General features: G+C 42.7%; 1 protein-coding gene across 1 annotated transcript; it reads right to left on the bottom strand.

Moving 5' to 3' along the window:
• Positions 1–1,673: 1,673 nt before the first annotated feature.
• BBS2 (Bardet-Biedl syndrome 2) lies at positions 1,674–27,015 on the bottom strand. Its single transcript, XM_058674554.1, has 17 exons — positions 26,764–27,015; positions 22,141–22,368; positions 19,304–19,429; positions 18,977–19,039; positions 18,159–18,236; positions 13,659–13,763; positions 13,491–13,577; positions 9,538–9,673; positions 8,564–8,703; positions 7,606–7,750; positions 7,350–7,521; positions 6,620–6,749; positions 5,388–5,519; positions 4,812–4,949; positions 3,690–3,802; positions 2,709–2,857; positions 1,674–2,033 (listed from the first exon to the last, which is right to left on the bottom strand). The coding sequence occupies exons 1-17, from the start codon at positions 26,878–26,880 to the stop codon at positions 1,927–1,929; spliced, it is 2,166 nt and encodes a 721-aa protein (XP_058530537.1). The 5' UTR covers positions 26,881–27,015; the 3' UTR covers positions 1,674–1,926.

The raw sequence follows: 27,015 nt of genomic DNA, 5'->3' as shown, positions 1-27,015 counted from the left end.
ACATGGAGAGGAGTTCTGACGAGAAAACGTTTGAGCAAATTCTTAATGTACTGAAGGGACAAATGTGAGAAATAATACAAACTGTACCTCTTGACAACATACTGAATTTTTAAAGGCAATCTCACAAAATGACTATAAATCTCCCAAATGGCCAGAATTTGCAAGATCTATTTTTAAATGAAGGCAGAGTGATTCACTTAGCTTCAGTAAATTTTCAGCAGTAAATTAATACAAGATTGGCTGTAGCTTCAAGGTGTCACTTGAAGGTCTGGTGTGATGGCTCAACTGGCTAATCCTAATTTGGCTAATCCAAAGCTATAATACCTAAGGAATACTGAAAATAATATAGGAAATAAAAGTTTATCAGTTGCAAATACAAAACAAAGGTGTTACAGAATACATTGTCATGAAAATGCAGACTGCACAAGGCTCACAATTCAGATATAGGAGAGGGGACTCCTCAGTGGCTGAGGGAGGCATCTGGAGAACTCCTCCCAGCTTCAAGAGGAAGCTCCCTCATGCCCAGCTGCTTGAGGTTAGCAGCGCCACAGTCCTGAAACAGCCCTCCAATCCACCCCGGGCATAACTTTCTACCCCAGGGAAGAGATTGCTGGCGACTGGCACAAGTAGCAGCTTCCTTCTCGGGTACACAGTGAGAGTACATACCTGGGCCTCCTTGCACATGTGGTGTGGTACCCAGCGAAAGCTGAGCAAGGCAAGTGGACTGCTTCCACAACATAGCTCTTTTTTTTTTTTTTTTTAAAGATTTATTTTATTTTTATTACAAAGCCAGATACACTGAGAGGAGGACAGAGAGGAAGTGGAGCTGCCGGGATTAGAACCAGCAGCCATATGGGATCAAGACGAGGACCTTAGCCCCTAGGCCACACCGCCGAGCCCCACAACATAGCTCTTAAAGAGAGCCCAGTGCAGCAGCCTAGTGGCTAAAGTCCTTGCCTTGCATGTACCGGTATCCCTTATGAGCACCGGGACTGTGGTTCTTCATATCCTGGCTGCTCCACTTCCCATCCAGCTCCCTGCTCGTGGCCTGGGAAAGCAGTCAAGGTTGGCCCAAAGCCTTGGGACCCTGCACCCACATGGCAGACCTGGAAAAGCTACTGGTTCCTGGCTTCAGGTCGGCTCAGCTCCGGCCATTGCGGTCACCAGTGAATGCAGGATCTTTCTGTCTCTCCTTCTCTCTGTAAATCTGAGTTTCCAATAAAAATAAATAAATCTTTAAAAAGAAGGAGGAGGAGATTGCTTTCCTTGAGCTTCTTTCTTTAGAAAACTTGGGTTGAAAAAGGCAAGTATTCCTTACGTAATAAAGGAACAGTCATGAATCTATGACAGTAACTAACATTACCCCAACTTACAAGTCATCACTCTAAACTTTTCCTTAATATAAATTTGCTGCTTAGGCTTTTCTGTGATTAAAAAGAAGGCACACAAACAGGATATCCACATTTTTGTTCTTCTCCACAAATGGTTTATGCAACTGATACAGCAGTGATTTTACAAATCATCAACACAAAGTTTAACACCTTTAAATTTTAATGAAAATGTGTATGATCAAGTTAAAAATTACAAATTTAATTTGTTTCAAGGGAAAAAAAGATGTGTGTGCATATATATATGTGTGTGTATATATATTATATATATATATATATTTATACAAAAATTAGGCTGCAAAGCCCTAACATTTCAAATGTATTTCTTTCTTCCACAAAAAGATAGTTTTAGGTAACAACAATACTATTAATTTAAAAATAGTAAGTCAATACATTGTTCGTGAGTAATGCTTTGTCTACTTTGTACAACTCCCTGAAGCTGTTTTCGTTGCTAGCACCCTCAGTTCGCCAGGGTGTGATCCCGGTAAACCTGCCTGATGTTTCGGGAAGACCCACCCTTTGTTCCCTCTTCTCTCTCCTAGGAGGAGGCCGTCCCCACCCGCATGATTCTGAATAGTGTGTTGATGTTGTTGCTTCGAATTGCATCCCGACAAGCAGTGATCACCTGGTTCTTTGGTTTTCCAACTGCAGGAAAAGAAATCTGAAATCAGCTTGATCCAAAGATTTTTTTAAAAACCAAAATTATAAACTGGAGGCCCATTAAACTGGGATTGATTAAGTATGCAAATGTAGTTACATTTTAATTAACTTATCTTACTGCTCCCTAAAAAAAGATAACTTGGTAATGTAATTTATCACACCAATCTCAAACCTAGAAACCAAAAGTAAGGTACATGGAACAGGATTAATGCGCATATCCACTCAGGAAAAAGTAGTTCGAATGGAAGTGAAGGAACGGCCCCTTCCACACAACAGCAGAAACTGGGAGATGCATTTTCAGCTCTGTTACTGCTTCCTTTGGCATAATCTATTGTTCCGTTTCTAAATTTCTAAGTGGCACACTAAGTCAGTAATTTTCCATCTAGCTTTTTCCTATCAGGAGCATTGGTTCTATACCCATCCTTCACAGTTCAATTACTTGGTTTTCTTTAGAGGACAATGGCAAGATCTACAGAAAGGAGCTTTTGAGTGGAGACAGCAGCTAAACAGCGCTCTCTGAGCTGAGCGGAGCTGGGCCAGCTCCACAGTGCGCAAGGAGTGCGACATCAGGCCCTTACCGAGCACTGTTGCTGATCATCATCTTCAACGAGTCCCACCCAAAAAATCACAGACAAATCACACGCTACAAAGGAAACTCACCTCGCAGACGACCTGCTCTTTGAATTGCCTGATTTACTGCTTTAAGGTTTCCTAAGAGCTCCGTGTGATTGTTACAGCGGATTTTATATTCATTTAGCAAGTCTTTGTTCAGGTCATAGAGTTCCATATAGCGACTCTTCATTGTTTTCCTGCATCAATTAACCACAATTTAATATCACTGTATCTAAGTATGGCAGACTTAAATTTGAAAATTTCTTTGGCACATAAATAAAACATAATACCATTCTTAACTATATTTTCATAAAAATAATTGAAGTTTACTTTCAAAATATTGAGAAGTTTCTATTAAAATATTCTATTTCTTTCAAATATACCAGGACAAACAGCCTGCCTTGGTGATTAACTTGTATCTTTGCCCCCTATGCTAGGAGTATGGAAAAGGGAGCAAAATGACAGAGTATCTTTTACTTTTCAGCTTAATATTCATGACAAGAAAGTGACTTATTCTTAAGAAAACACATTCAACTTCATATTTTATCAAGGTTTTAAAAATGAAGGCATAAACTAAAACCACAATGAGATTTCTGTATAACAATGAAAATGACTTGTAAACAGCAGATGCTGCCTAAGATGTGACTGGAACTCACACTGCTAATGATAAAACAAAGCATCCCAGCCACTTCGGAGAAGGATCTGGAAGCTTGTTGTAATCCGTACCTCATCCCTTCACTACACAGCTAATGCTTCCATACTGGGATTTTTTAAACAATGCCTTTATTCATATTTTTTGGGACAAATCCTGGTTTGCATGTGTACTAATTTTTTGAAGCCAAATTTGTCTACCTGGAGAATAATTACTGGGCCATAGAGTTTACACATTTTCAACTTTACTTGATAATCCAAAGTTATTTCCTAAAGTCACAGCAGCAATTTATTTCTTCCTACCTAATAGCACCTGAGACTGGCTGGCCCACATTACTGACATTTTGAATCTTGCACCTACCCAACCATGATACTCACATGTCCCTCATCAGACGAGCATCTTCAGCGCGGACCAGCAGGCTCCGGATCACATTGGAATGATCAGCCATCTCGGCGCTAAGCTTCTGATGCATGGAATGATATTCATCCACCTGGAGACCACCAACAGTCCGGAAAGAAAAAGGCCTCAGAGACACACGGGAAAGCAGACAGAGAAGACCTACCACATCCAGCCCCTTTTTTCTTTCCTCCCCTGTTCACCTCCAGTATCTTGGCTACCTCCTATTGTCGCATCTCCTCCCCAGCTGAACCACTATCAGGTGCTGCCCCGCCCCCATGACCACACTCCATGTAGTTGCTTCCCACCGCTCACACCTTTGCACCTGAAGCCCAGGCAGCCTGCACATCAACTACTTTAGGGGCTTCCAAGGGGGTGTTATACTTCAGAGCCATTCGCAAACTTTTTTTTTCTTTGCTATTTCAAATTTCAGTTTTTGGAAAGTGTTAGATGAAGAACAAAAGTGGGTACAACAGATAAAATGAAGGGCTAGCAGAGGAAAATCTTAATGTGACCATTAAAAAAATTTTCCCTAAACCAAAGAGAATAGGGTAACAGGTAAATTTATTCTAACCCATTAACTTTTTTCTTTTTAAATATTTTTATTCATTTTTATTGGAAAGGCAGGTATACAGAGAGGAGGACAGACAGAGAAAGATCTTCCATCCACTGATGCACTCCCCGAGTGACTGCAACAGCCAGAGCTGAGCCAACCCAAAACCAAGAGCCAGGAGCCAGAAGGAGCTTCTGGGTCTCCCAATTGGGTGCAGGGTCCCAAGGCTTTGTGCCATCCTCGACCGCTTTCCCAGGTCACAAGCAGGGAGCTGGATGGGAAGCTGGACCGCCAGGATTAGAACTAATGCCCATATGGGATCCTGGTACATCCAAGGTGAGGACTTTGGCTACTAGGCTACTGCGCCGGGCCCTAACCCATTAACTTTTATAGAGTAAATGTCTGAACTAGTAAATTCTCCCATACTAGTTTCATTACAATAATTAAAATATGACCATCATTTCTCTGTAGTCTCATCCATCTAGGGGAAATAATCCAGACATTATTAGACTACCATATCCTCACAGGGACATCCACTTGGCACTCTCACCTTAACCAGCACCTTTCGTAATTCCTCAAAGTAGACAGGAAAGTCTGCTTCTACCTGAAGATCTTCAATAGCAAAGAATGATGCCATTGACTGGATGACATCACCAGCCAAATCAATATCATCAGTTTTTACAGTGGTCTACCCAGGAAAGAACAGAGAAATTTAGCATCCTCAGATACCACACAGATTTAGCTGAACCAATACTGGAATGCCCCCATATTCAACACAATTACTGACCACATGCTCATATGCAGTCTAATGTTTAGCCCTCCAGGAAATTATAAACATATTATTTATCATATCCTGTAGTTGGATATAAGTTCAGTCCCTCAGTCTTACAAAAACTGCATTCAGTACAAATGTTTCTGTTTATCTCTGTAGTCCCAATTTTTTCCAAATCATACAAGGAAGTAGGGAGAAGGAGTGACAGGAACAGAGAATCAAGGTTCTAGATTGTGTCCCGTGTCTCCTATGGTAACGCTAACAGACTGAGTTGAAACACTGGATGCTATGACTTGGAGAGTTGTGTCACCATACTTTGGGATGAACGGTCAACACCCTGACATAACAAATTACCTCTCCACTCGGTTTCATTTTTATATACAGCTGGCCACTGTTCCGCAAGGAGGTGAAACACACTTGAAATGGAGCATTCTGAATGGCAGCGTCTTCTGGTAACAGAAAGTTCTGGTTGAGCCACATGACAACCTTGAAAATAAATAAAATGATGAGAACTTCGCTTTCCTGAGGGACACTGTCTTCTTTCTAGTTTTTCTGGATGGTTAAACACGTGAATTATATTTATTTCACCCCGCAGCCACCAAGAGAACACTGGCCTCACCATTCCCCTTTCCCTCTGTGTTACCTCCTCCCAAGTAACATTCATAATCACGGCTTTCCCCCAGCAGGCAGAATGTTACAGTATTTTCTATTTGGATGGACTTGTTTGTAATGTATAAATGATTCAGATTTGATGCTAATTCTGTTTACTTGACAGCTCTTCTGTGGGAGTATTCTGGGACAACGTAGGCTGCTTAACCTATTCTATTCCTCAAAAAGACGTTTTCATGAAGTATACATGCACACACACTAGACACAAAGGTACATCCACACAGGAAGTTGTACTGCTAATAACAGCAATGCAGACAGTGGACTGCAGCACAGGTTCCACATAAGAATGCCTGCTCTTGTTTCTGCTTTACAGACCAGGAACCTACATGACTGAAAAGCCTTAACAAGAATTCTGAAGCTCGGTCAAGATTAAACTCCACTGGCAGTGATCCCTCAGACTTCATGAGGTACTGTCACAAAAATCACATGATCCTAGGGGCTCCCCTATGAGGCAGATAATACTATCCTCACCTTCAGATAAGGAAATTGGGGCTCAAACTCGTGAAGGAATTCCCCAAGGTCACTAAGAATTTACTCAGTAAAGTAGCCCTGAACCCCTAAACAGCTGCCAACTCCCAGTCGCATTCTCTTTACATCTTGCTGTAGATTCCTCTTGCTAGGCAAAGCCAACACAACCATACTGTGACCACAACAAAAGGAAAGGAGGCATTAAAAGCTGGTAAGAACTTGCCTGAACTAAAGACTGCAGATAAACAATGTGTGTATTTTTGAAAGTGAGAGAAGGTATCTCAGCAACGTTTTTATTACAGGTTAGAAGCCAACTCCAAGTTTTGTAACTTGTTCATACTATATTTACCAACGTTAAGACATTCATGTAATTTGCCCCATTGTATGAAATGACATCTAAAGGATTGTAAAGTGCTAAATTATTGAACAAAAATGGCAAAGCCGCTCACCCTGTGTGCCCGTTCTGCAATGATGAAGTTCACATAACTGCTGGGCTCACTGGCAGGGTCCGGGATGCTCAGCGCGTACATGGAGAATCGGGGGAGCTGTCTTGTCAATTCAAATACATGGAACTGGGTACTATGGCAACCAATGGGACACAAGAGAGTTGGCTTGAATGGAATGCTATTTCAAAGTGAAAGATCAGAAAATAAAGTTTCTACTAAACCACCAGCTACTATTTAAGGGTTTTGCTGAGCACAATACCCCTAAAACACTTAAGGGTTGGTAACTACAGTAACGGGATCTGGAATCTACAGATAACACACACCTACACAGATACACATGTACCAAGGGTTTAAAAAACATGACAAAATGCATAAGGATTTTAACTTTGACAAATCTAACACCTGCTCTTCATTAGTCAAGGTGAAGAATGTAGAACAAAAGCACAGCCTGATTTTTATATTCTTAGTCTGTGAGTTAACAAATCATCAATCTTGTGTGATTATGATGACATTTGGATAAAAAGAGAAAATAACCATCTTAAACCTATGTCCTGCTTTTCTCTGTCTCCTTCCCTGCCCCCTCCTCTTTAAACACTTCAAATGTTGGAATTAAATGGTAACAGGAAACTTCAGTGGTGCACAGAACTGTCAGATGACTTCTCTGGCCTCACGGAAGCCATGCACAGTGGAAGACCTGTGTGGCATGAATTGAACTGTGGCTTGTAGGGGTCACCTGCTTCTATAACCCACGAAGGTTTTCAAGTGCAGATCCACAGGAACATCTTTAGGAGGGGTAATCGGGACACGAATGCAACTGGCAAGGTTGTGAATGCTGGGGTGTACCACATGGCTTTCACCAATAAAGATCCCCTCTGCAAAAATCAGTACTGCCCGGATGATGGTGTCTGTGGGAAAAAGTGGAAACAGCTGTTTGAGAACTACTCCAACAGGGTGTGTGTGCCCAGAGATGCCAGCTGTACGTGCCTCACCGTTAGACGTGGAAACGCACAGTTCTATGTGAGCAGCTTGACTCTCACTCCCCAGCTTGACTGAGAGGGCAGTATGGAGCTTGGTATTGGCAGGGATTACACCCCAATGTCCATCGGCCTCATTCAGGGGGCTGCTCAATTCAGCCTGCAAAACACCCACATACACTTTCAGCTCAGTCACCAAAATGGCTGTAAAATAGCTTTAAGATAGGTTCCCCATCAATGGGGAGAATTCAAAGAACTTACCTCCTCAGTGCTTCCCTGCTCTCTCCAGCCCTGGTGGGAAACACCCTTGCCCTTTTCCATGGGCATAACCCACTGGACCCATGAAGCTTTTTACATTGAGTTGTGTTCTTCTTTCCAAATAATAAAATTGTATTTGGGAGGGCAAATTCAAACACTATCATGTATGACAGGACAAATTCAAGTCTCATTCCTTCGCTTGTCCTCTAGCAATTTCGGTGTTCAAATATAGATTTTTCTTGTCAATTACTGCATGATTTGTTTTTGAGATCGAAGACCCTCTATACATACTGTCCTTGCTTTCCATTCATTTCACAGTCCTACAGCCAAGCCTCGCCTATCAACCACAGTACCTCTTCTCCATTCTTCTGAGCTACTTAATAGTCCCTGACATATGCTCCCTAACACTAAAGAGTACTTAAGTTCACTTCCAGCTGTTAACCACTACTGATGAGTGGCGCAGCAAAGGTCCTTGAACGCTGATGCAAACATTTACACAGCTCAGCAGTCTGGAAGTAGTATTTCTAGATCAAAGGTATGCGCATGTTCTCTTCATTGCAACAGTCACCGAAAGGCCAAAGCCACTATACTCCACAGTGAGTGGGCAGGGGGGAGCCCACACTCTGGCTCATACTGACCCTCATTCTCCAACCACACTTGCTAATGTACTGGTCAGCCCCACACTGATCCACTGTCCCTTCCTGTCAGGCCCCACCTTGGCATTTTCCTCATAGTTCCGGAGTTCCAGCAGCAAATGCTGCTTTTTCTGACTCAGTTCCCGGATCAGGTCCTGGTCCACACTGGTGTCCATAAGGTGTCCCCTCATCTCAGCTGTGCCTGGCAGGTAGCCTCGGACTGAACAGGAAAAACACTCATTAGACTGAGGTATGCCCGGGTACAGCCTGATCTACTTTTACATCAACTTACCTGCTCTTAAAATCTAAAAACTAGGGAAGGTCTTTGGCCATGAATTACAACGCTAGTAACCCATCCAAGGAACTGGGTTTGAGTCCCAGCGCCACTCAAAATCCCAACTTCCTGCTAATGCAAACTCTAAGAAATGGGAGCTGCTGGCTCAAGTAGTTGGATTTCTGCTACCCATAAGGGAAAACATGCGGTAAGTTGCTAGCTCCCAGTTTCAATGTGCTTTAGCCCTGGACATTGTAGACTTGGCAGAGTGAACAAGAGTATGACAGTTCTCTCTCTGGCACTCAAAAAAGTTAATTTAATTTTTAAATAAAACTTGAAACCTAAAAGGGCAGGTATGGTGGCATAGTGAACTAATCCTCCACCTGCAGTGCTGCTATCCCATGTGGGCACCAATTCAATTGCCAGCAGCTTCACTTCCAATCCTCTCCTTGTTGATGGCCTGGGAAAGCAGCAGACACTGGCCCAAGTCCTTGGACTCCTGCAGCCACATGGGAGACCTGAAAGAAGCTTCTGGTTCCTGGTTTCAGATAGGCAAAACTTTGGCCTTGCAACCATTTGGATGAACCAGTGGATGAAGGATCTCTCTTTGCCTGTCTCTCTCTGTGTAATGTAATTCTGACTTTAAAGTAAAATAAACTTCTAAAAGAAAAGTCTAAACCTAGATTCTTCACATCAATTATTCCTAGTGGAATTTCCTTCCATTTTGACACAACCAAATTGACATTTTGACTTTCTGAGTGATTTTACTTCCTGACTTACTTTCCCCATCCACTGAGCAGCAGATCAGCTGCACACGGCCATCCATGCGGTAATCTCCCTCTACCACGCCAGCAATGGCTGATGGAAAGTTGTCTTTAAAGATAACTTCCCCGGTTCGGTCACTTCGAGCATCAACCTAAAAAGAAAGCAAGAATTTTAAAAAGTTTTTTTATGCCATAATTCTTTTCAGAACCACAAAATATTACAATAAAAATCCACTTAAAAAATCACTTCATCTCACAGCTTTCAAGAATACTCCATGAAACCCTGTGACTTCCATGATAGCTTCTCATGGCCACCAGGGAACTGTAAGGTACACCAACTGGCACACTTTCTCCTTGCACACTGCAGCTGGTCTTACATACTGGCTTTCACACAATGTTTCATGCAGCACAGTGCAAAAGGGCAGGAGTTCCACAGCCAAGCTGCTCAGTTTGGATTCCAGCTCTGATGCCTACTATCTATGGATCTTGGGTGAGCTCCTTAGCCACGCTGTGCTTGGGTTTTTCATTTAGAAAACAACATACAGAGCACAGGGAGAATAAAGGCACCACACCTCACAGGGCTGTAATGAAGCCCAAAGGAGTTAAGGCAAGAATGCACTTAGATTTATGAGAAACCAACATGCACTCCTATGCTCATAGCAGCACAATCAGTAATTGCAAAAACATGGAAGCAACCAAAATGCCCATCAACAGAGGATTGGATAAGAAAGCTATGGTTCATCTACTCCATGGAATACTACTCAGCTATTAAAAAAAACAAAATGCAGTTCTTTGTGGCCAAATGGGCCAAACTGGAAACCATAATGCTAAGGGAAATGAGCCAATCCCAAAAGGTTAAATACCACATGTTTGCCTTAATTTAAGATGATATGATGTTATGTATAACATGTTATGTTATGTATGTTATATGTTGTGTATAAACTAAAATTGAAATGTCAATGAGGTGGTCACAGAAGGTGGTTAAGAACTCGCATTTACTTTTACCATATTGGTTACTCATTACTATGTCAATTAATTCCATAACGATGTAAATTTGTGCTGATGGTATGTTGGAGCTTTCAATTGACTGGGATGATACTCTGCTGGCTCTGTCTTCAGACCAGAGAGGGTATACCTAAGAAGCCGTTGAACTTGACTGGACAATAAGATGCTGGACTCTATGTTTGGTATACGCTTGCAATGGGGGAATCTCAACTGAACTTGAGCTGTGGTTATGCAACAAGGTGGAGGAATCCACCATGGTGGGAGGGTTTGGGGAGGGGTGGGGAGAACCCAAGTACCTATGTAACTGTGTCACATAATACAATGTAATTACTGAAGTTAAATAATAAATATATATATATAAAAAAAAAAAAAGAATGCACTTAGAACAGAGCCTAGCACAGGAGGGACACAATATCTATCAGCTCTACATAAAAATGTAGGTCTTTATTTTATGTAATTGTATAAAACAAATCATTTCCTCATGAGCAGGATTACAATTCTGGGCTCTTGATGGCTTTTGTTCCCACCCTGATTGTTAGCTGCTGTAATAATTTTTTCCAAAACAACTGTGCTTAAGAGAAGTGACCCTTACAGTTCCCCTCCTCTTGGATCCCACTCCTGGCAGTTGCAGCAGGCAGGTTCGGACTCAAATAAATCTTGCTTTGCTCACTAATTTGTCCAAATGGAAATTCTTTCACATGAGACAAGGACTGAGATAGTCTCCTTTGCAGCATTTTAATCATAACAAACTGATTTCGCATATTTCCTGTTAAGCCCACACTGCATTTCCATAATATTTAACAAGCCAGAGGGCTCATCTGCTAATGAGGCAGCAGGACTACAGATTATTGCTTTTGTAGACTTTCTTCTCTTTGGCATATTTAACATGGACGTCTACCCAAAAGGAGAGTATGACCTTGCAAGTCAATCAATGACCTTCTGAAGATAAAGCTAACTGGCTTGTCCAGCTTGGGATTTTCACACCTACATCCATGGATCTGTGTATTTTCCTCTTCTAGTGTATTTCTGGTAAGGTAGTTACTTTTACCACTTACATAATCATTATGAATAAATAATAGAATAAATAATAGAAATTACTTAAAATTTTAAAAGCTTCTGACAATTTCTCAAGTCTAATCATTTTCTAATTCTTGAGACAATCATAATGATTTATATTTCCCCCAGAATTTCGTCCACTCCTACAGTCTGGATGTTTGTTTTCCCCCAAAATTTCGGTGCAGACATCCAATCCCCAAGGTGATAGTACTAAGAGGTGGAACCTGTGGGACGGATGTGATTTGGCAAGGAGGGCAAAGCCTTCTTCATGAACAACATTAGTGCCCATTGAAGAGGCTTGGGTGGGCCCGTTAGCCCTCTGCCACACGAGACAACAGTGAGAAGACACCCATGCATGAGAACGTAAACTCTCACTAGACAGTCTTGTTGGCTAGTGACTGTCATGCTGGCTACTTCATCTTGTACCTTCCAGCCTCCACAGTAAAACAAATGTTATTTGTGTGAAATATCCAGCCTGGAGTATTTTGCTCTAATAGCACAAACGCACTACATCAGCCATCTATTTTATGGAACTTTCTAAAAGCAAGCAATCATTCCTCAAAACTTTAATACATATACCAAAGACAAAATCAAGACTCTGTCCCTAATGTATCTTGGGCTCTAAGCGAGGTTGTAAGAAGGCTAAAAGGTTCTGGGTAAAGGTAAGAAAAACCAAAGCAGGAAAGACAGGAATCAGCTGATCTGCTTCAGGAAACCCAACACTTACAGATAAAAAAGCTGGGGCAGGGTAGGTACGGTAGCCTAGTGGCTAAAATCCTCGCCCTGCATTTGTCAGGATCCCATTTGGGCACTGATTCGTGTTCTAGTTGCTCCACTTCCCATCCAGCTCCCACCTTGTGGCCTGGGAAAGCAGTCGAGGACGGCCCAAAGCCGTGGGACCCTGCACCCACGTGGGAGACCTGAAAGAAGCTTCTGGCTCCTGGCTTCAGATCAGCCCCTTGGGGAATGAATCAGCGGACAGAAGATCTTTGTCTCTGTACTCCTTCTATCTGCCTTTCCAACAAAAACAATAAATAAATCTTTCAAAAAAAAAAGCTGGGAAAACAGCCTCCATGGAGATTGGGCAGTTCCTTAAGGCAGTTTCTAACAGCAATCCTGACTTGCCAAATAACTAGAAAACTCTGATTTGAAGTTACAAATAGAAAGAACATAAGAGGATTTTATTTTGAAGCTACAGCTGGGAAAGCAAATGCCCACTAATTCCCAGCTTTCAGTTAGTTTCTTTTTTTTTTGTAAATATTTATTTCATTTTTATTGCAAAGTCAGATATAAAGAAAGCAGGAGAAACAGAGAGGAAGTTCTTCCGTCTGATGATTCACTCCCCAAGTAACCGCAATGGCCAGTGCTGCATCAATCCAAAGCCAGGAGCCAGGAACCTCTTCTAGTTCTCCCACATGGATGCAGAGTCCCAAGGCTTTGGGCCATCCTCGACTGCTTTCCCAGGCCACAAGCAGGGAGGTGAATGGGAAGCAGGGCTGCTGGGATTAGAACTGACACCCATATGGGCTCCTGGTGCATTCAAGGCGAGGACTTTAACCGCTAGGCTATTGCACCGGGGCCCTTTCAGTCAGTTTTAAAGATCTATTAGAAAGGAGCTATTCACACTTTCATTATTACATACTAAAATTCCTTTTGTTTCTGGCCTACACTTATAATCAACCTTCTTAGTGCATTCTCATTCCTTCAAGGAAGAGCTGTGGCAAAGATTTCCCTGTAAATTTTCCTTCAGGTACCAAACTGAAAGGATCCTGAGTCACTCTGTAGAGCTTGAAACTATAGCAGGAAAACAAGTTCAGGAAGACTACGAGGTTAAGCGTGGAAACACAGCCAAGGGACTCAGGGGTATATATCTCTGGACTGCGCCTCAACTCTGCTGTTTAAACTCACCTTTCCATTGGACCAACCAGTTATCAGTTCACATACTCCATCAGAGTTCAGGTCAAAAGCATGGATGCTCATGGCATGATTTTTAGACTGAAAAAGAATTCCAATAATTAGTATTAAGTCTCTCAATAGTCTAAAGCACCAGAGTATCAGAGGTTGAGTGATACCAACTTTTATTCTCCAGTACCGGGCTGTTTTGTCATAAACACCAACTGTGCCATTGGAAAGGGCATAACCAAATCGACTGCCATACATGGTGCATAGCGAGGTGATGATCTGGGAAAAAAAAAAAAAACACACAACTTTCCATTAACACTTCATTTAATGTAAAGCATGGTTTTATAAAACTGCAAACTACACTAAAACCAGTTTTAAACTAGATTTAAAAGGACCAGTAAAATATGTTACAAGTGGTTTAAAATTATATTTAAGGGGTGAGCAGTATGGTACAACAGGTTAAACCACTACTAATAATGCCAACATCCATATCAGAGTGACAGTTCCAGTCCTGGCTGCTCCACTTCCAATCCACCTCCACGTCAGTGCTCCTAGGAAGACAACAGAACACAGCACAAGCACTTGGAAGCTCCTGCTAGCTACTTGGGAGACGTGGATGCATTCCTGGGATCCTAGCTTTGGCCTGGACCAGCCCCAACCCCTGTAGTCAACAGATACAAACCATTTCTGTTTCTCCCTCCTTTTCACTTACTCCTTCAAATAAAATTTTTCTAAAAATTAGATTTAAATGTACTTCTAGTCCTTTAGAGGGGAATGTATTCCTTTTCTCTATAATCCATGGTATCTATTTTAATGCTGGATAATCAGGTTTAAATGAGCTCACAGAGCCTGGTGACTTAGGTCAGGATTATTTGGCAAGTTTCAGCAAATTCTTTTCTTAAAAGCAAAACAAGGTGTTAAGAAGGAAATAAGCTAAGTGCATAAGAGTTAGAAAATGTACAACAGGGCCTGGCACAGTAGCCTAGCAGCCAAAGTCCTCACCTTGCAAGTGCCAGGATGCCATATGGGCACCAGTTCTAATCCCAGCAGCCCCGCTTTCCATCCAACTCTCTGCTTCTGGCCTGGGAAAGCAGTCAAGGATGGCCCAAAGCCTTGGGACTCTGCACCCACAAGGGAGACCCGGAAGAGGTTCCTGGTTCCTGGCTCCTGGCTTTGGATCTGCTCAGCTGCGGCCATTGCAGCTGCTTGGGGAGTGAATCAACGAACAAAAAATCTTCCTGTGTCTCCTCCTCTCTGTACATCTGACTTTCTAATAAATTTTTTTTAAAAATAAATCTTTTTGAAAAAGAAAATGTAAACAGATGTTAGGCACAAAATATTTTAAGGACTAATCAGGCCTTTGTGGCCACTTGGGGAGTGAACCAGTGGATGGAAGATCTTTCTGTCTCTCCTCCTCTCTGAAAATCTGACTTTCCAGTAAAAGTAAATAAAATAAATACATATTTAAATATATATAAACAAAAATTATCCTTTGATATTAAAATAAAAGTTTAATAATAATTACGGCCCTGAAGATCTACTTTCTAATTCTGACTCTAATATAAAGAAATGTTAAGCTAGAGCTTTTCCACAAAAATCACCCACCTCATTTAACACTGAATACAAGGTGCTATGTAGGATTCCAGAATTATTTAGTCCAAAGTACTCTTTGGCAACACTTACAGCTGTTCAACTGCCAAATAATCACTGATTTTGCTGATCTAGGAAAGAGTTACCTGAGCTGAGAGCAACACCAAACTATGGAACAGGAAAATTCTGCAAAAAGTAATTTTACAAAGCCTGTACTTTCAAAAATTTAGCTACAGATTCCCCATTCCACTAATATTGCCTTGGTCCACTGTTTCTTTCCCTTTCTTTTTGGTGGGCTCTAGACAGTCAACAAATCCCCTCAAGGTCCTAGCTCTGCTGCACATTCTCTGCTCATCCTCTAGGATTTAGGAAAAAAACAGGTTTCAAAAATTTGCTTTTTGGAGCTGAAATTGTGGTACAGCGAATTAAGGTGATATCTGCAGTGCCAGCATCCCATATGGACCAGGGTGCAAACCGGCTGCTCCACTGCTGATCCAGCTCCCCGCTAATACGCAGGCAAAGCAGCATAAATGGCCCAAGTGCTTGGACTCCTGTAACCATGTGGGAGACCTTTAGGAAGCTCACGGCTTCAGGCTGGCCCAGCCCTGGCCACTGCTGTCATTTGGAGAGAAACCCAGAAGACAGAAGATCTCTTTCTCACTGTGTCTGTGTTTGTGTGTGTGTGTGTGTGTCTCCCTCTCTCTGTAATTCTACCTTTCAAATAAGTAAATTACATAAATGTGAGTGTACATGTACACGTGTACACACACACACATATTCACATCCAGTACTGACAATAAGCAAAAGTCCAGCAAAATCTGAGCAAGTCATACTAAAGGGGAAAAGATGTACTACAAATTAGAAAGATATTTTTCTCTCTGTCTTTCCTTCTATCTGTAAATCTGCCTTTCCAATGTAAACAAATTATATATATATGCCTATATGGACACCGGTTCTAATCCTGGCAACCCCGCTTCCCATCCAGCTCCTGCCTTGTGGCCTGGGAAAGCAGACAAGGCCGGCCCAAAGCCTTGGGACTCTGCATCCATGTGGGAGACCCAGAGGAGCTCTTGGCTCCTGGCTTTGGATCAGCGCAGCACTGGCCACTGCAGTCACTTGGGGAGTGGATCACTGGACAGAAGGTATTTCTCTCTGTCTCTCCTCCTCTCCATATATATCTGACTTTGCAATAAAAATAAATAAATCTTTAAAAAATGTATTTAAGAAAATAATAAAGAAAAAATCCTCTAATCTGGAGAAGGAATTGGGAAACAGCATCCAGGAGGGGCACAGAACTCCCAACAGGGTTAAACAAAAGTGATCTTCGCCATAGGAAATGATAAGCAAGCTCTTTCCAATCTAACAAAAGGAAAAGATCCTTAAATGTGCTCATGAAAAAAAACCAAGTGACATATAGAGGAATGGCAATCAGAATCTAAGCTGATCTCTCACAGGAAACTACATGCCAGAAGAGAATGAAGTGACTTATTTATTCCAGATTCTAAAAGCAAAAAATTGTTGACCCAGGCCCAGCAAAACTTTCTTCTTTGAAAATTAAATTAAATTTTTCCACAGTAAAGCTAAAAGAATATGCCTCTCCCAAACCTGCCCTACAAATGATACGCAAAGATGTTCTCTTGACATAGAAAACAAATAGCAGCCACCAAAACCAAAGGCAAATGTGAAGAACATCCCAGTAAAATAACAACAGAAGACTAAATCAATTAGCAACCCATCGCTAAAATAACAGGACCAAATCATCACCTATTCATATTAACCCTGAATGTAAATGAATTAAACTCATCGATGAAATGTCATAGATTAGTAGACTGGATTTAAAAAACAAAACCCATCCATTTGTTGCCTACAGGAAATATATCTCACCAACAAAGATCAACTGAGACTATATCTCATGAATTTTAATATTTTTTATTTGTTTCATCTCTTCAAAACACTTTCTCATTAAATTCTTCACTGACTCATTGAGCATACAGCAGCATCATTTCTTCAAGAAGATTCTTGATTTTCATTTCTTCAGTGACACATTAGTCATTCAGTAGCATGTTATTTAACTTCATGTCACTTTTAACTCCTTTTTTTATCTTCCTGCTGTTGATTTTGTTTTGTGGCTTTTCGTTTAAGGAGATGTACAGTAACTGTGTACTGAATATGGAGACTAGACTATCATCCAGTAGCATGTTATTTAACTTCATGGCAATGTAAGTTTCTACTTTTCTTCCTGTTGTTGATTTTGTATTGTGGTTTTTCATTTAAGGGGATGTATAGTAACTGTGTAATGGAGACTATCATAATCTGATATGAGGATACAATGCAGTATGCATCTCTACTTCCAAATCATAGATGGACTCCCAATGAAAACTGTTAACTCTGTTGTGACAACAGGATGCTGGACACTCTGCCATTGTCTATGTCCGCAATGATGGACATATGACTGTCCATGAAGAACTATACTTTAGTAATGATATAGGGGAACTCAATGGAGGGTAGGGGACTTGGGGAGGGAGTAAGGGAAATCCCAATGCCTATGGAACTGTATCATAAAATGATAATAATAATAAAAAAAAAAAAGAGCTGAAGAGTCAGAGACACAGACAGAGAACTCACCTCTGCTGATTCACTTCTGAAATGTCTATTAGAGTCCGTACTAGGTCAGGCCACAGCTAAGAGAAGAGAACTCAATCCTAGTTTTCTGCATTGAGTGGCAGGGGCCAATGGCCCAAGCCATCACCTGCTGCTCCCCACACTGCACATCAGCAGCAAGTTGGGATCAGCAGGGAGTGGAGTTGGGACTGAAGCCCAGGCACTACAACACGAAACACAGGCATCTCGAATGAGCATCTCAACCAACCATGAGGTCAAAAAGCCGAGCCTTAAAAAAAAAAAAATAAAAAAAAAAAACAACCTTAACAGGATTTTAAATGTTTTTTTCTCTGCAACATATGGCATCCTCCAGTTTTAACCCTACAACCATCTGGGTTGTCAGAAGATGTCCCAGCACTGTCATTTAACATGGCTGATCTACCTCACCCAAGATTACCATCATTCTGAAGCAGCACTTCTTACCTCTGTTTCTGTCATTTCCGCCACAATCTCATCTTCCTTAAAAACGCGGATATCAAAATCCTCAGAACCAACAAGAAGCTGAGGAGTCAAAATAAAGATAAGTCACATTGAGTTTAGGAAGTGAATACAGGAAAATTTCACAGGTCAAACTTCAAACTCTCAGAGTAATTTATATGGGGCTGCTGTCATCCGAGAGTTGCAACTCGGCAGTGGTCAGCTGCTCAGGAAGATTCCTTCTGATGGGAGGGCCAACAAGTCCAGTGAGTAAAGAGGAAATGGCTAACACAGTAGAGTTCACCTGTCCTAAGGGATGCACATCTGGCCAGAACCCAATCTTTCACTGAAAATGCTTCTCAGTACAGCACTTTCCTCTGCCTACAGATTCAAACACCTCAGCCCAGGATCCAAGGCCAAGAGAGAGGGAAATCAATGTTCAACACAACAACCAACTCCTACAGTTAACGATTAGAATACTTTCAAAGGCTAGGAGCCAATCTCTAAACCTGTAAGATTTCTGAATAAGTTAGCCAAAACTGAAAACTATTTATGCAGATGGCATACGACACTGAACACATCTGAATTCCCATCAGCTATTCTGCCCCCTCTTGTGTCTTTGAAACCTCATGGCCTCGAGTTCTGTTTCAAACACAAATGAGACCTTGCTCAAAAGAGTGGAGAATGACAGTCAAGGTCAGTTAATTTATCACCCAGGCACCAGAGCACCAAAACGAGTCATGGCACACGAATTTCTCTCCATACTGTCACTGCCATAGAAAAAAATCATTAAGCTAAACATGCCAGAGATATTTTCTCCATACCTCTTTTTTCCCATCACCATCAAAGTCACACAGGGCCAAGGAATGAACATTATCTCCAGTAACCTGAAAATAAAACCAAAAATCATTAACATGCCATCTTTTTTCACTTCAACCAAATCCATCAGCTTCATGAGTAGGATTTAACAAAACACCAAGAGATGTTACTCAAATTATTCATATTCCTTTTTAGTGTAAAAATTGCATCACTCTTTCATATCTTATTATTCACCACAGTTCGTGATTAAAGGGGAAAAAAAAAGCAATCCTCAAGAACAGTACAAAAAACAAAAGCTTAAGAGTACCAAAAAGAACGTTTCTTCTCCATACCGTCCAAAAGAGATCATTTCCTTCATAATCAAAACCCTGAAGAGCGCAATTTCCACCAATAATTGCAAGAGGAGAGGAAATATCTCCCAATGTCCCTAGTACAATTGCATTTGCCCCATCTGTTACCTAGAAGAAAACACACACAATCTCAGAAATAAGAACATAGGGGACACACTGGAGGTGAAGTATATGCACTTTCATTTGTACACTCAAATTCCTCTACCATCACTTGTGCAAAGTCACATGGTCTCCCGAGATGCAGCCCACGCTGCCTACTGAAACCACCGCAGGAAGGAGCACAGACACAGGGGAAGCTTGGAGCTGCTACTCCCACTAGGCTGTTGTGACAGTCCCTGGATCTTCAGGCCTGCCAGCGCTCCAGAGGGCCAACTCTTCAGAGAATCAAGATGTGATTCAAACACCCCGACTCTGAGGTTTATAGAAACCGTTCTGGACAGAACGGCTTTTAATACTATTAACCAGTTCTCTTACTGAAATTCCTTTTCATGTAAAAGTTATCTTAAAAAAGAATTGTAAGTAATAGTAAAAACACTCAGGTCTTTTTTGTTGTTGTTGTTAAAGATTTATTTTAATTGCAAAGTCATAGATACAGAAAGAGGGAGAGACAGAGAGGAAGATCTTCCGTCCAATGATTCACTCCCCAAGTAACCACAAACCAGTGATCCGAAACTAGGAGCCAGAAACTTCTTCCAGGTCTCCCACATGGGTGCAGGGTCCCAAGGCTTTGGGCCGTCCTCGACTGCATTCTCAGGCCACAAGCAGGGAGCTGGATGGGAAGCGGGGCTGCCGGGACTAGAACCAGGATCTCGGCGTGTTCAAGGCGAGGACTTTAACCTCTAGGCCACTGTGCTGGGCCCAACACTCAGGTCTTAATCAGAATTAACAAATATCTCAGACTTCTTAAAAACACTACATGAGCATTTTTTAAAGTTTTTTTTAAATAAGCATTTTTAAAATAATTTTTTACTAATATTTGAAAGGCAGAATCACCAAGAGAGAAGGAAAGAGAAAGAGAGAGAGATCTTCTACCTCCTGTTGTAGGCATTTGGAGGATGAACCAGCCAATGGAGTATCTCTCTCTCTCTCTCTCTCTCTCTCTCTCTCTCTCTCTCTCTCTCTCATTCTGCCTTGCAAATAAAAGTAAATAACCTTTTTAAAAAAATTTTAAGAGCCTGGCACAGTAGCCTAGCAGCTAAAGTCCTTGCCTTGCATGCGCTGGAATTCCATATGGCACTGGTTCTGGTCCCAGCAGCCCCGCTTCCCATTCAGCTCCCTGCTTGTGGCCTGGGAAAGCAGTTGAGGACGGCCCAAAGCCTTGGGACCCTGCACCCATGTGAGAGACCAGGAATAAGTTCCTGGCTCCTAGTTTCGGATCTACTCAGCTTTGGCTGTTGCAGCTGCTTTGGGAGTAAACCAGTGGACAGAAGATCTTCCTCTCTGTCTCTCCTCTCTGTATATCTGACTGTGCAATAAAAATAAAATAAATCTTTAATTAAAAATAAAAAATAAAAATTTAAATATCTATTTAAAAATAGATAAACTATATAATACATGAATTATAATAGGAAATACAATAGGGAAGAGAAACTGAAAGCAGTATGTATACGATATGATCCTAGGTTGTAAAATAATATTACTTTTATATACTTAGCAAAAACTCCAGATAAACAAATTTAAGAGCTAAATGTTATTTCCAGATAAAGAAAATATGAGTAGCCTTTTCTTGTTGCTTCTCTCTATCTTTTCTATAAGAACATGAATTACCTGGGTATTAAAGTTGCAATAGCCTATACAGGTGGCAGGCTACAACAAGGGCTTCTCCTACAGACCTGTGCTAAACATTGATGCAAGGACATCAGGAGCCCTGTTTGCTGTCTTCTCAGCTCTCCCAAAAGCAGAGCTTGGCAGGTAACAGTATCAAGACACACCTCATAAAGAAAAGCTGTGGTGTCACCAAGTAGTTACCAATCATGGACAAAGAACATGCTCCAAGAATATTAAAATGACAAAATCTTCATTCTATTTAACCACAATCTAAAAGTTATATGTATACATCAAAATACTGTCTGATCCCTTTCAAGTGTTTAAAAAAAAGTAGACATTGATGAGATAGTCAGAATTCTATAATTTAAAGGATTATACTTAGGACCAGTGCAGTGGCTGAACAGGCTAATCCTACACCCTGCAGTGCCAGCATCCCATATGGGCACTGGCTACTACACTTCTGACCCAGCTCCCTGCTGATGGCCTGAGAAAGCAGTGGTATATGGTCCAAGTCCTTGGGATCCTGCATACAAGTGGGAGACCCAGATGAAGCTCCAGGCTCTTGGCTTCAGAACAGCTCAATACTGGCCACTGCACCCATTTGGGGAGTGAACCAGCAGATGCAGTGGATGAAAGATCTCTCTCTCCTCTCTTCTTCTTTTCTGTAAATTGACCTTCCAAATAAAATAAATACATCTTTTAAAAAAACAGCTTATGGGCCTCACATGTTAGCCTAGTGGCTGGATCCTCGTCTTGCATGTGCCAGGATCCCATAGGGGTGCCGGTTTGAGTTCTGACTGTTCCACTTACCTTCCAGCTACCTGCTTGTGGCCTGGGAAAGTAGTAGAGGATGTCTGAAAGTCTTAGGACCCAGCACCACATGGGAGACCTAGAAGAAGAAGATCCTGGCTCCTGGCTTCAGATAGGCTCCACTCTGGCCATTGAAGCCATTTGGGGAGTGAACCAACGGATGGAAGATTTTTCTGTCTCTCCTCTCTGTAAATCTGACTTTCCATTAAAAATAAACATTTTTAAAAAAAGATTATACTTGCCTCTCTGTAGAACAAATCTGAATTATTATAGACATCGTAAGCCAACAGGTTAGTCTGCGTCCCCACTAACAGAGTATCGTAGCCAAGCTCAGGGTTCAGGACTCCCGCAGTCAGGCAGCTCACAGACTGGTTAATGTTGAGAAGAGAAACATCCGACTCCAGAGGGCTCTGGAAAACCCTGGGCGCACTCAAATGTTGGCTCCGAGTATGAGGATTATGAATAAACACCTACAATAAAAAGAGTTATACGCCTTTAAAATGTAAAATTGGCATCCTACTTGACCAACAACAACAAAAAGAACTTGATCATTACCAAGAAGTCACTTTAGTCACCTACAAAACTTTAAACACTCAGATACAGTTCTAGGTGTGACCAACTTTCAGCTATTATGAGTAAAACAAAACCAGTGATTTTTAGCCTTGTAGAGAACAAGGTGACGAGTAAGACCTAGATGTCTGCCACCAGAGCAATGTATATGCCACCCAGCACCAGGATGTGCAAGCGCTTTTACAAACCACACTACCGTGATCAAACTGCAGGGAGCCAACTCCAATGGGACTGCTACACATCAAGATTACACCTAGATTACAAAATAAACACTTCTTTCAGTGTCTTTCATACAAGCACCTAACAAATTCACTTTTTTTTTTCTTGCCCCCACCTCCAAATTTACTTCTTCACCTTTCTAAAAGTCTGGTAGGTAGTAAACCTGCTTACAAACTTAAAAGGGTCACACAAATCAAGTTTCTTGAAGGTGTTTTTGAAGTCTATGCTAACAATATGGGAGATTAAGTAATTAGCCCAAATGCATTCAGCAGTATTAGTCTTCATAAATAAAATCATTTGACTGTTTGCATAAGTCATTCGACTTCTTTGGGTTTCCTCAATGAAAATGTCTGGACCAGGAAATGCAGTGTCAAGGAGCTGACACTGCTCTCAAGCTGGCCAACGGTCTGGGATGAGGGTGGGGAGGGAAGATCTTAATATTATAGCGGGTGAGACTCGTACTGACACTCCCCACTTATTTTGACATGAGAATATGCACGTTCTGTAAAAACTATATTCTATCACCTAGGAGTTCTGGGCTTGTCTTTGGCCGGACCCAAGCCAGGTCTGGCTGCTGCAGGCAATTGGGGAGTGAATTGGAGCATGGGAGACCTCTTCTGTCTTTCAAATGAATAATTTTAGTGAAAAAAAAAATCTCTAACTTACAGGGCATTGAAATCCCTTTCCAAAGGTCTTGAGACCTCTCTGTGACAGGGTTAAATGGGAAGCCTATTGTGCCCGCAGACCCTAAGCTCCACAAGCACCACCACTCTGACTGAAAGAATTCTCTCAGACTTCCACCAATTATGCTTGTTGAGAATCAGAGGGAAAATAATTTCCAGGTACCACAGTCACTGTTGCGGGAATGGAAAGGTTTCTGTCAAACGCAAGAATGGTCAGGAATCAGACTTCTCAGGGTTCCCCTCCTAGTGTTCTCTGCCACAGAAATTCAGTCCCCAGGGAGTCTACCTGAGACAAGAAGAAAGCACCCTCACTCACATGAACAATGGACCACTCCCAGGGCCCATTTTCCAGGCACTTTCCAAAGGGCAGGCAGAGGTTCACTTTCACTTATTCTACTGACAGTATCATTTCAACTGACCACCTGAGCTCTATGGTGCTGCGCTGGGGGCAATAGCTAAATTGTCACTTTGAATACCTACATTCCATATCAGGGCCACCTGGAATGTCCATATCCTGTATCAGAAGCTGTTCAATCCCAGTTATTCCATTACCAACCCAGCTTCCTGCTAATGCACACCTGGGAAGACAGGAAATGACGGTCCAAGTGCTTGCATCCCTGCCCCTTACACGAGAGAGACCCTTTCATGCTTCTGCCTTCAGCCTGGGCCAGCCCTGGCATCTGCAAGCATTTAGGAAATGAAACAAGATGAGGGCAGCCATTCGAAACAGCAGTATAAAGGCTGCTTGGGACACCAGCACCCCAACTCCGAGTGCCTGGCTTTGAGCCCTGGCTCCCATTTGATTCCAGTTTCTTGCTGATGTGTTCCCTAGAAAGCAGCAGACAATGGCTCAAGTACTTCAGCCCCTGCCACCAACATGGGCGATGCAAACTGTGGAGCAGGCTCGTGGGGTTTGCCTAGCCCGGCCCTCACCACTGTGGACACATGGGAGGTAAGCCAGCAGAGCTAAGACATCTCCTTGGCTTTGTCTCTCTACCTTTGCCTCTAAAATAAATACAGACATTTTTTAAAAAAACTTTTAAAAACCATTTTCGGTGGGTAGATGGCAGCAGGGCAGGGGGTGGGCAATGGTTAGGAAAGATTTCAGGTGCCTCCTAAAATTTAAAAAAAAAAATAAAGTCTCAAGAGAACCAAGTCAGAGCTTCCAAAACTTTTAAGTAGGGCCCACAAAACACCCCCCCACAGTACATTTCTTTCTTTTTTTTTTTTGACATCTTCAGAAACAGACTTGGAATAAAGTGTTCCATCCTCCCCGCCAGCCTTCTCTCCCTCCTTTCCCTCCTACACGCTCCCACCTGCCTCCTGCTGCAGTGTAGCCTCCACATACCAGCCACAGATACTCCATCTACAACAAACCAAAATTCTCAAGGGCTTCCCATTATACCTAGTGTGCAAATTAAGGTCTCAGGGCTGAGTGTTGGTGCAGTGGCTAAGGCATCTCTTGCGACACTTCTATCCCATACTGAAGTGCCTGGTTTCGGGTCCTGGCTCCTTTCTCAAGTCCAGCCTCCTGCTGCTGTGCATCCTGGGAGACAGTAGGTGATGGCTCAAGCACACCGGTCTGGGCCACCCGTGTAGCAGACCTGGATTGAGTTCCCAGCTTCTGTCTTCAGGCTGGCCCCTGTTCTGGCTATTGTGCTGGGGAGAAAACTAGAAGATTTTATTTCCATCTTTCAAATAAAATAAATAAATAATGTAAGAACAAAACTCTAGCATTGTGGTGCCAATTAAGCTGAAGCCAGCAGTGCTGAATGATCCACTTTCACATAAGCTCCCTGCTATTGCGCCTGGGAGAACAGTGGAAGATGATCCAAGTGTTTGGGCCCTTGACACATCCAAGTGGAAGGCTGGGAAGAAGCTACTGACTCAAGGCTTTGGCCTGGCCCAGGCCTGGTCATGGTGACCATATGGGGAATGAACCAGCAGATGGAAGGCCTCTCTACCTGTCTCTCCTTCTCTAACTGCCCTTCAAATGAATGAATACATTAAAAAAAATACAATTAATAGCCATAAACATAGTTTACTGCAATCCAATGCATTCCCAACCATAGCCTTGGCCTTTACTAAAACAACAAAAACCTCTAACCCACCAAGATCTGTCCCATGGCTTACAGGACCCTATATGGCTGGGTCCTTGGCTGTCTCCTGACCTCACTTCCTTCCACCCCTGGTAGCCTCTTTGGGGACCAGGAACACAAAATGCCTGTCTCCAGCTCAAGGCCTTCACACTTGCTGATCCCCGGCTTGCCAGGCACTTAGCTCACATATCTGCAGAGCTTGTTTCATTTCCTTGAGACTGCCAATGAAATGTTTCCATAGGCCTGAGTGATCATCCTAAAACAGCAAGTTCTCATTAACTTACTTTGTCTTTTCTCTTAATTGCCTGCCCCCCCTCTCAAATGTAAGTGCCAAGAGAGCAAACCTTGTCTGTCATCTTCAGTAATACTCCTGTGGCAGTAAGAACAGTATCCAGCAGAGAGTAAGCTCTTGAACTGGCGGCTGAGCTCATCTGGGCATGTTCAGCTCCTTTACATAGCTGCCGTGAGCCAACAGCAGAACCAACATGAATTTGTTTTGGCACTTGTCAGTGTGTCTCCTAAAAATACTAACTTCATCAACGCCAGGCCTGGTGCTAAGCACTATTCTTTTAAACAAAAATGAATCATGTCTTTTTTTTCTTAAGTATTCCAACACACAGCCTACGAAATAATATACAACACAGGTGGACGTTTTTTGAAATGATAAATCATTGCCCAAATGCTAGCTTGTGAAGCCCTTTGTGGGGTCAGAGAATATACACTCTCACCTCCTTTCCATCACTTTCTGAGGCCTCAGCCACTGCCTTAAATCTCTCTGAACTGTTTCTCACTAGGAAAGTGGGGAGGACCCAACCTTATTCTGACCCATCTAGTAAAAAGCAGGTGTTGGGCAGAACTCGAGTGAAGGCTTGCTAACCATATATTCTCTCTGTAACCCTCACACTTCGCAAGTACTAAGCAACTAATAAGCATCCTCTCCATGAATTATGGGGGGGGGGGGGGGGAGAAGGCCTGAATGCACATGGACAATGGCTCCAACGGCCACTTGAGAGCGGACAGAATTCCAAGTGATAGGCCCGGGCTCAAATCTGGAATCTGTTACTATGGCTAAGCCTGGTCCTGCTTCTAAACCGTAAGCTCCTTATCCGTCCAGTGACGCCTCACAGCAAGACGCCGTCGGCAACTCCAAAGGCCGTTCCTGCAGGACCCGGTTCCCCACTGCTGGACCGAGTACAGCGGTTGCCAGGCAACCCGGGCTGGGGGCGGGACCGGAGCGAGAAGCGTGGAGTGCGGACGACTGGGGCCCAGGCTCGGTGCAGGTGGGAGCGGTTACCTTGCCTGCTTGGGTGGCGGCCGCCAGGCACGGGTGAGTCCCGTCGTAGCGCCCTATGGCCACCATGCGGGGGCTGATTTTGTGGCGCAGTTTCAGGGTGAACACGGGCAGCAGCATGATGGCGGCGGCTCAAGGAACCACGGCTGTCTCCCGAAGCCGCCGCGGCGGAGCTGGCGTCACCCTCCCCGCTGCAGGACACTGGGACAAATCCCGCCCCGCCCCGGAGACTTCAGACGGCCACGCCGACACGGC

The sequence above is a fragment of the Ochotona princeps genome, chromosome 16, assembly GCF_030435755.1.
Source record: "Ochotona princeps isolate mOchPri1 chromosome 16, mOchPri1.hap1, whole genome shotgun sequence".
In the NCBI taxonomy this organism is placed as follows: Eukaryota; Metazoa; Chordata; class Mammalia; order Lagomorpha; family Ochotonidae; genus Ochotona; species Ochotona princeps.
Note: the sequence above shows the minus strand (reverse complement) of the source record. Positions and strands in the feature narration are given on the sequence as shown.

Excerpts from the sequence above, each read along its gene's own strand:
- BBS2 (XM_058674554.1), bottom strand. The coding sequence starts at position 26,880 with ATGCTGCTGCCCGTGTTCACCCTGAAACTGCGCCACAAAATCAGCCCC. Across the intron at positions 18,237-18,976 it reads ATGGTGATGGGAAAAAAGAG|CTTCTTGTTGGTTCTGAGGA; the intron begins GTATGGAGAAAA and ends TTGACTCCTCAG. Across the intron at positions 4,950-5,387 it reads AAATGAAACCGAGTGGAGAG|ACCACTGTAAAAACTGATGA; the intron begins GTAATTTGTTAT and ends TTTCCTGGGTAG.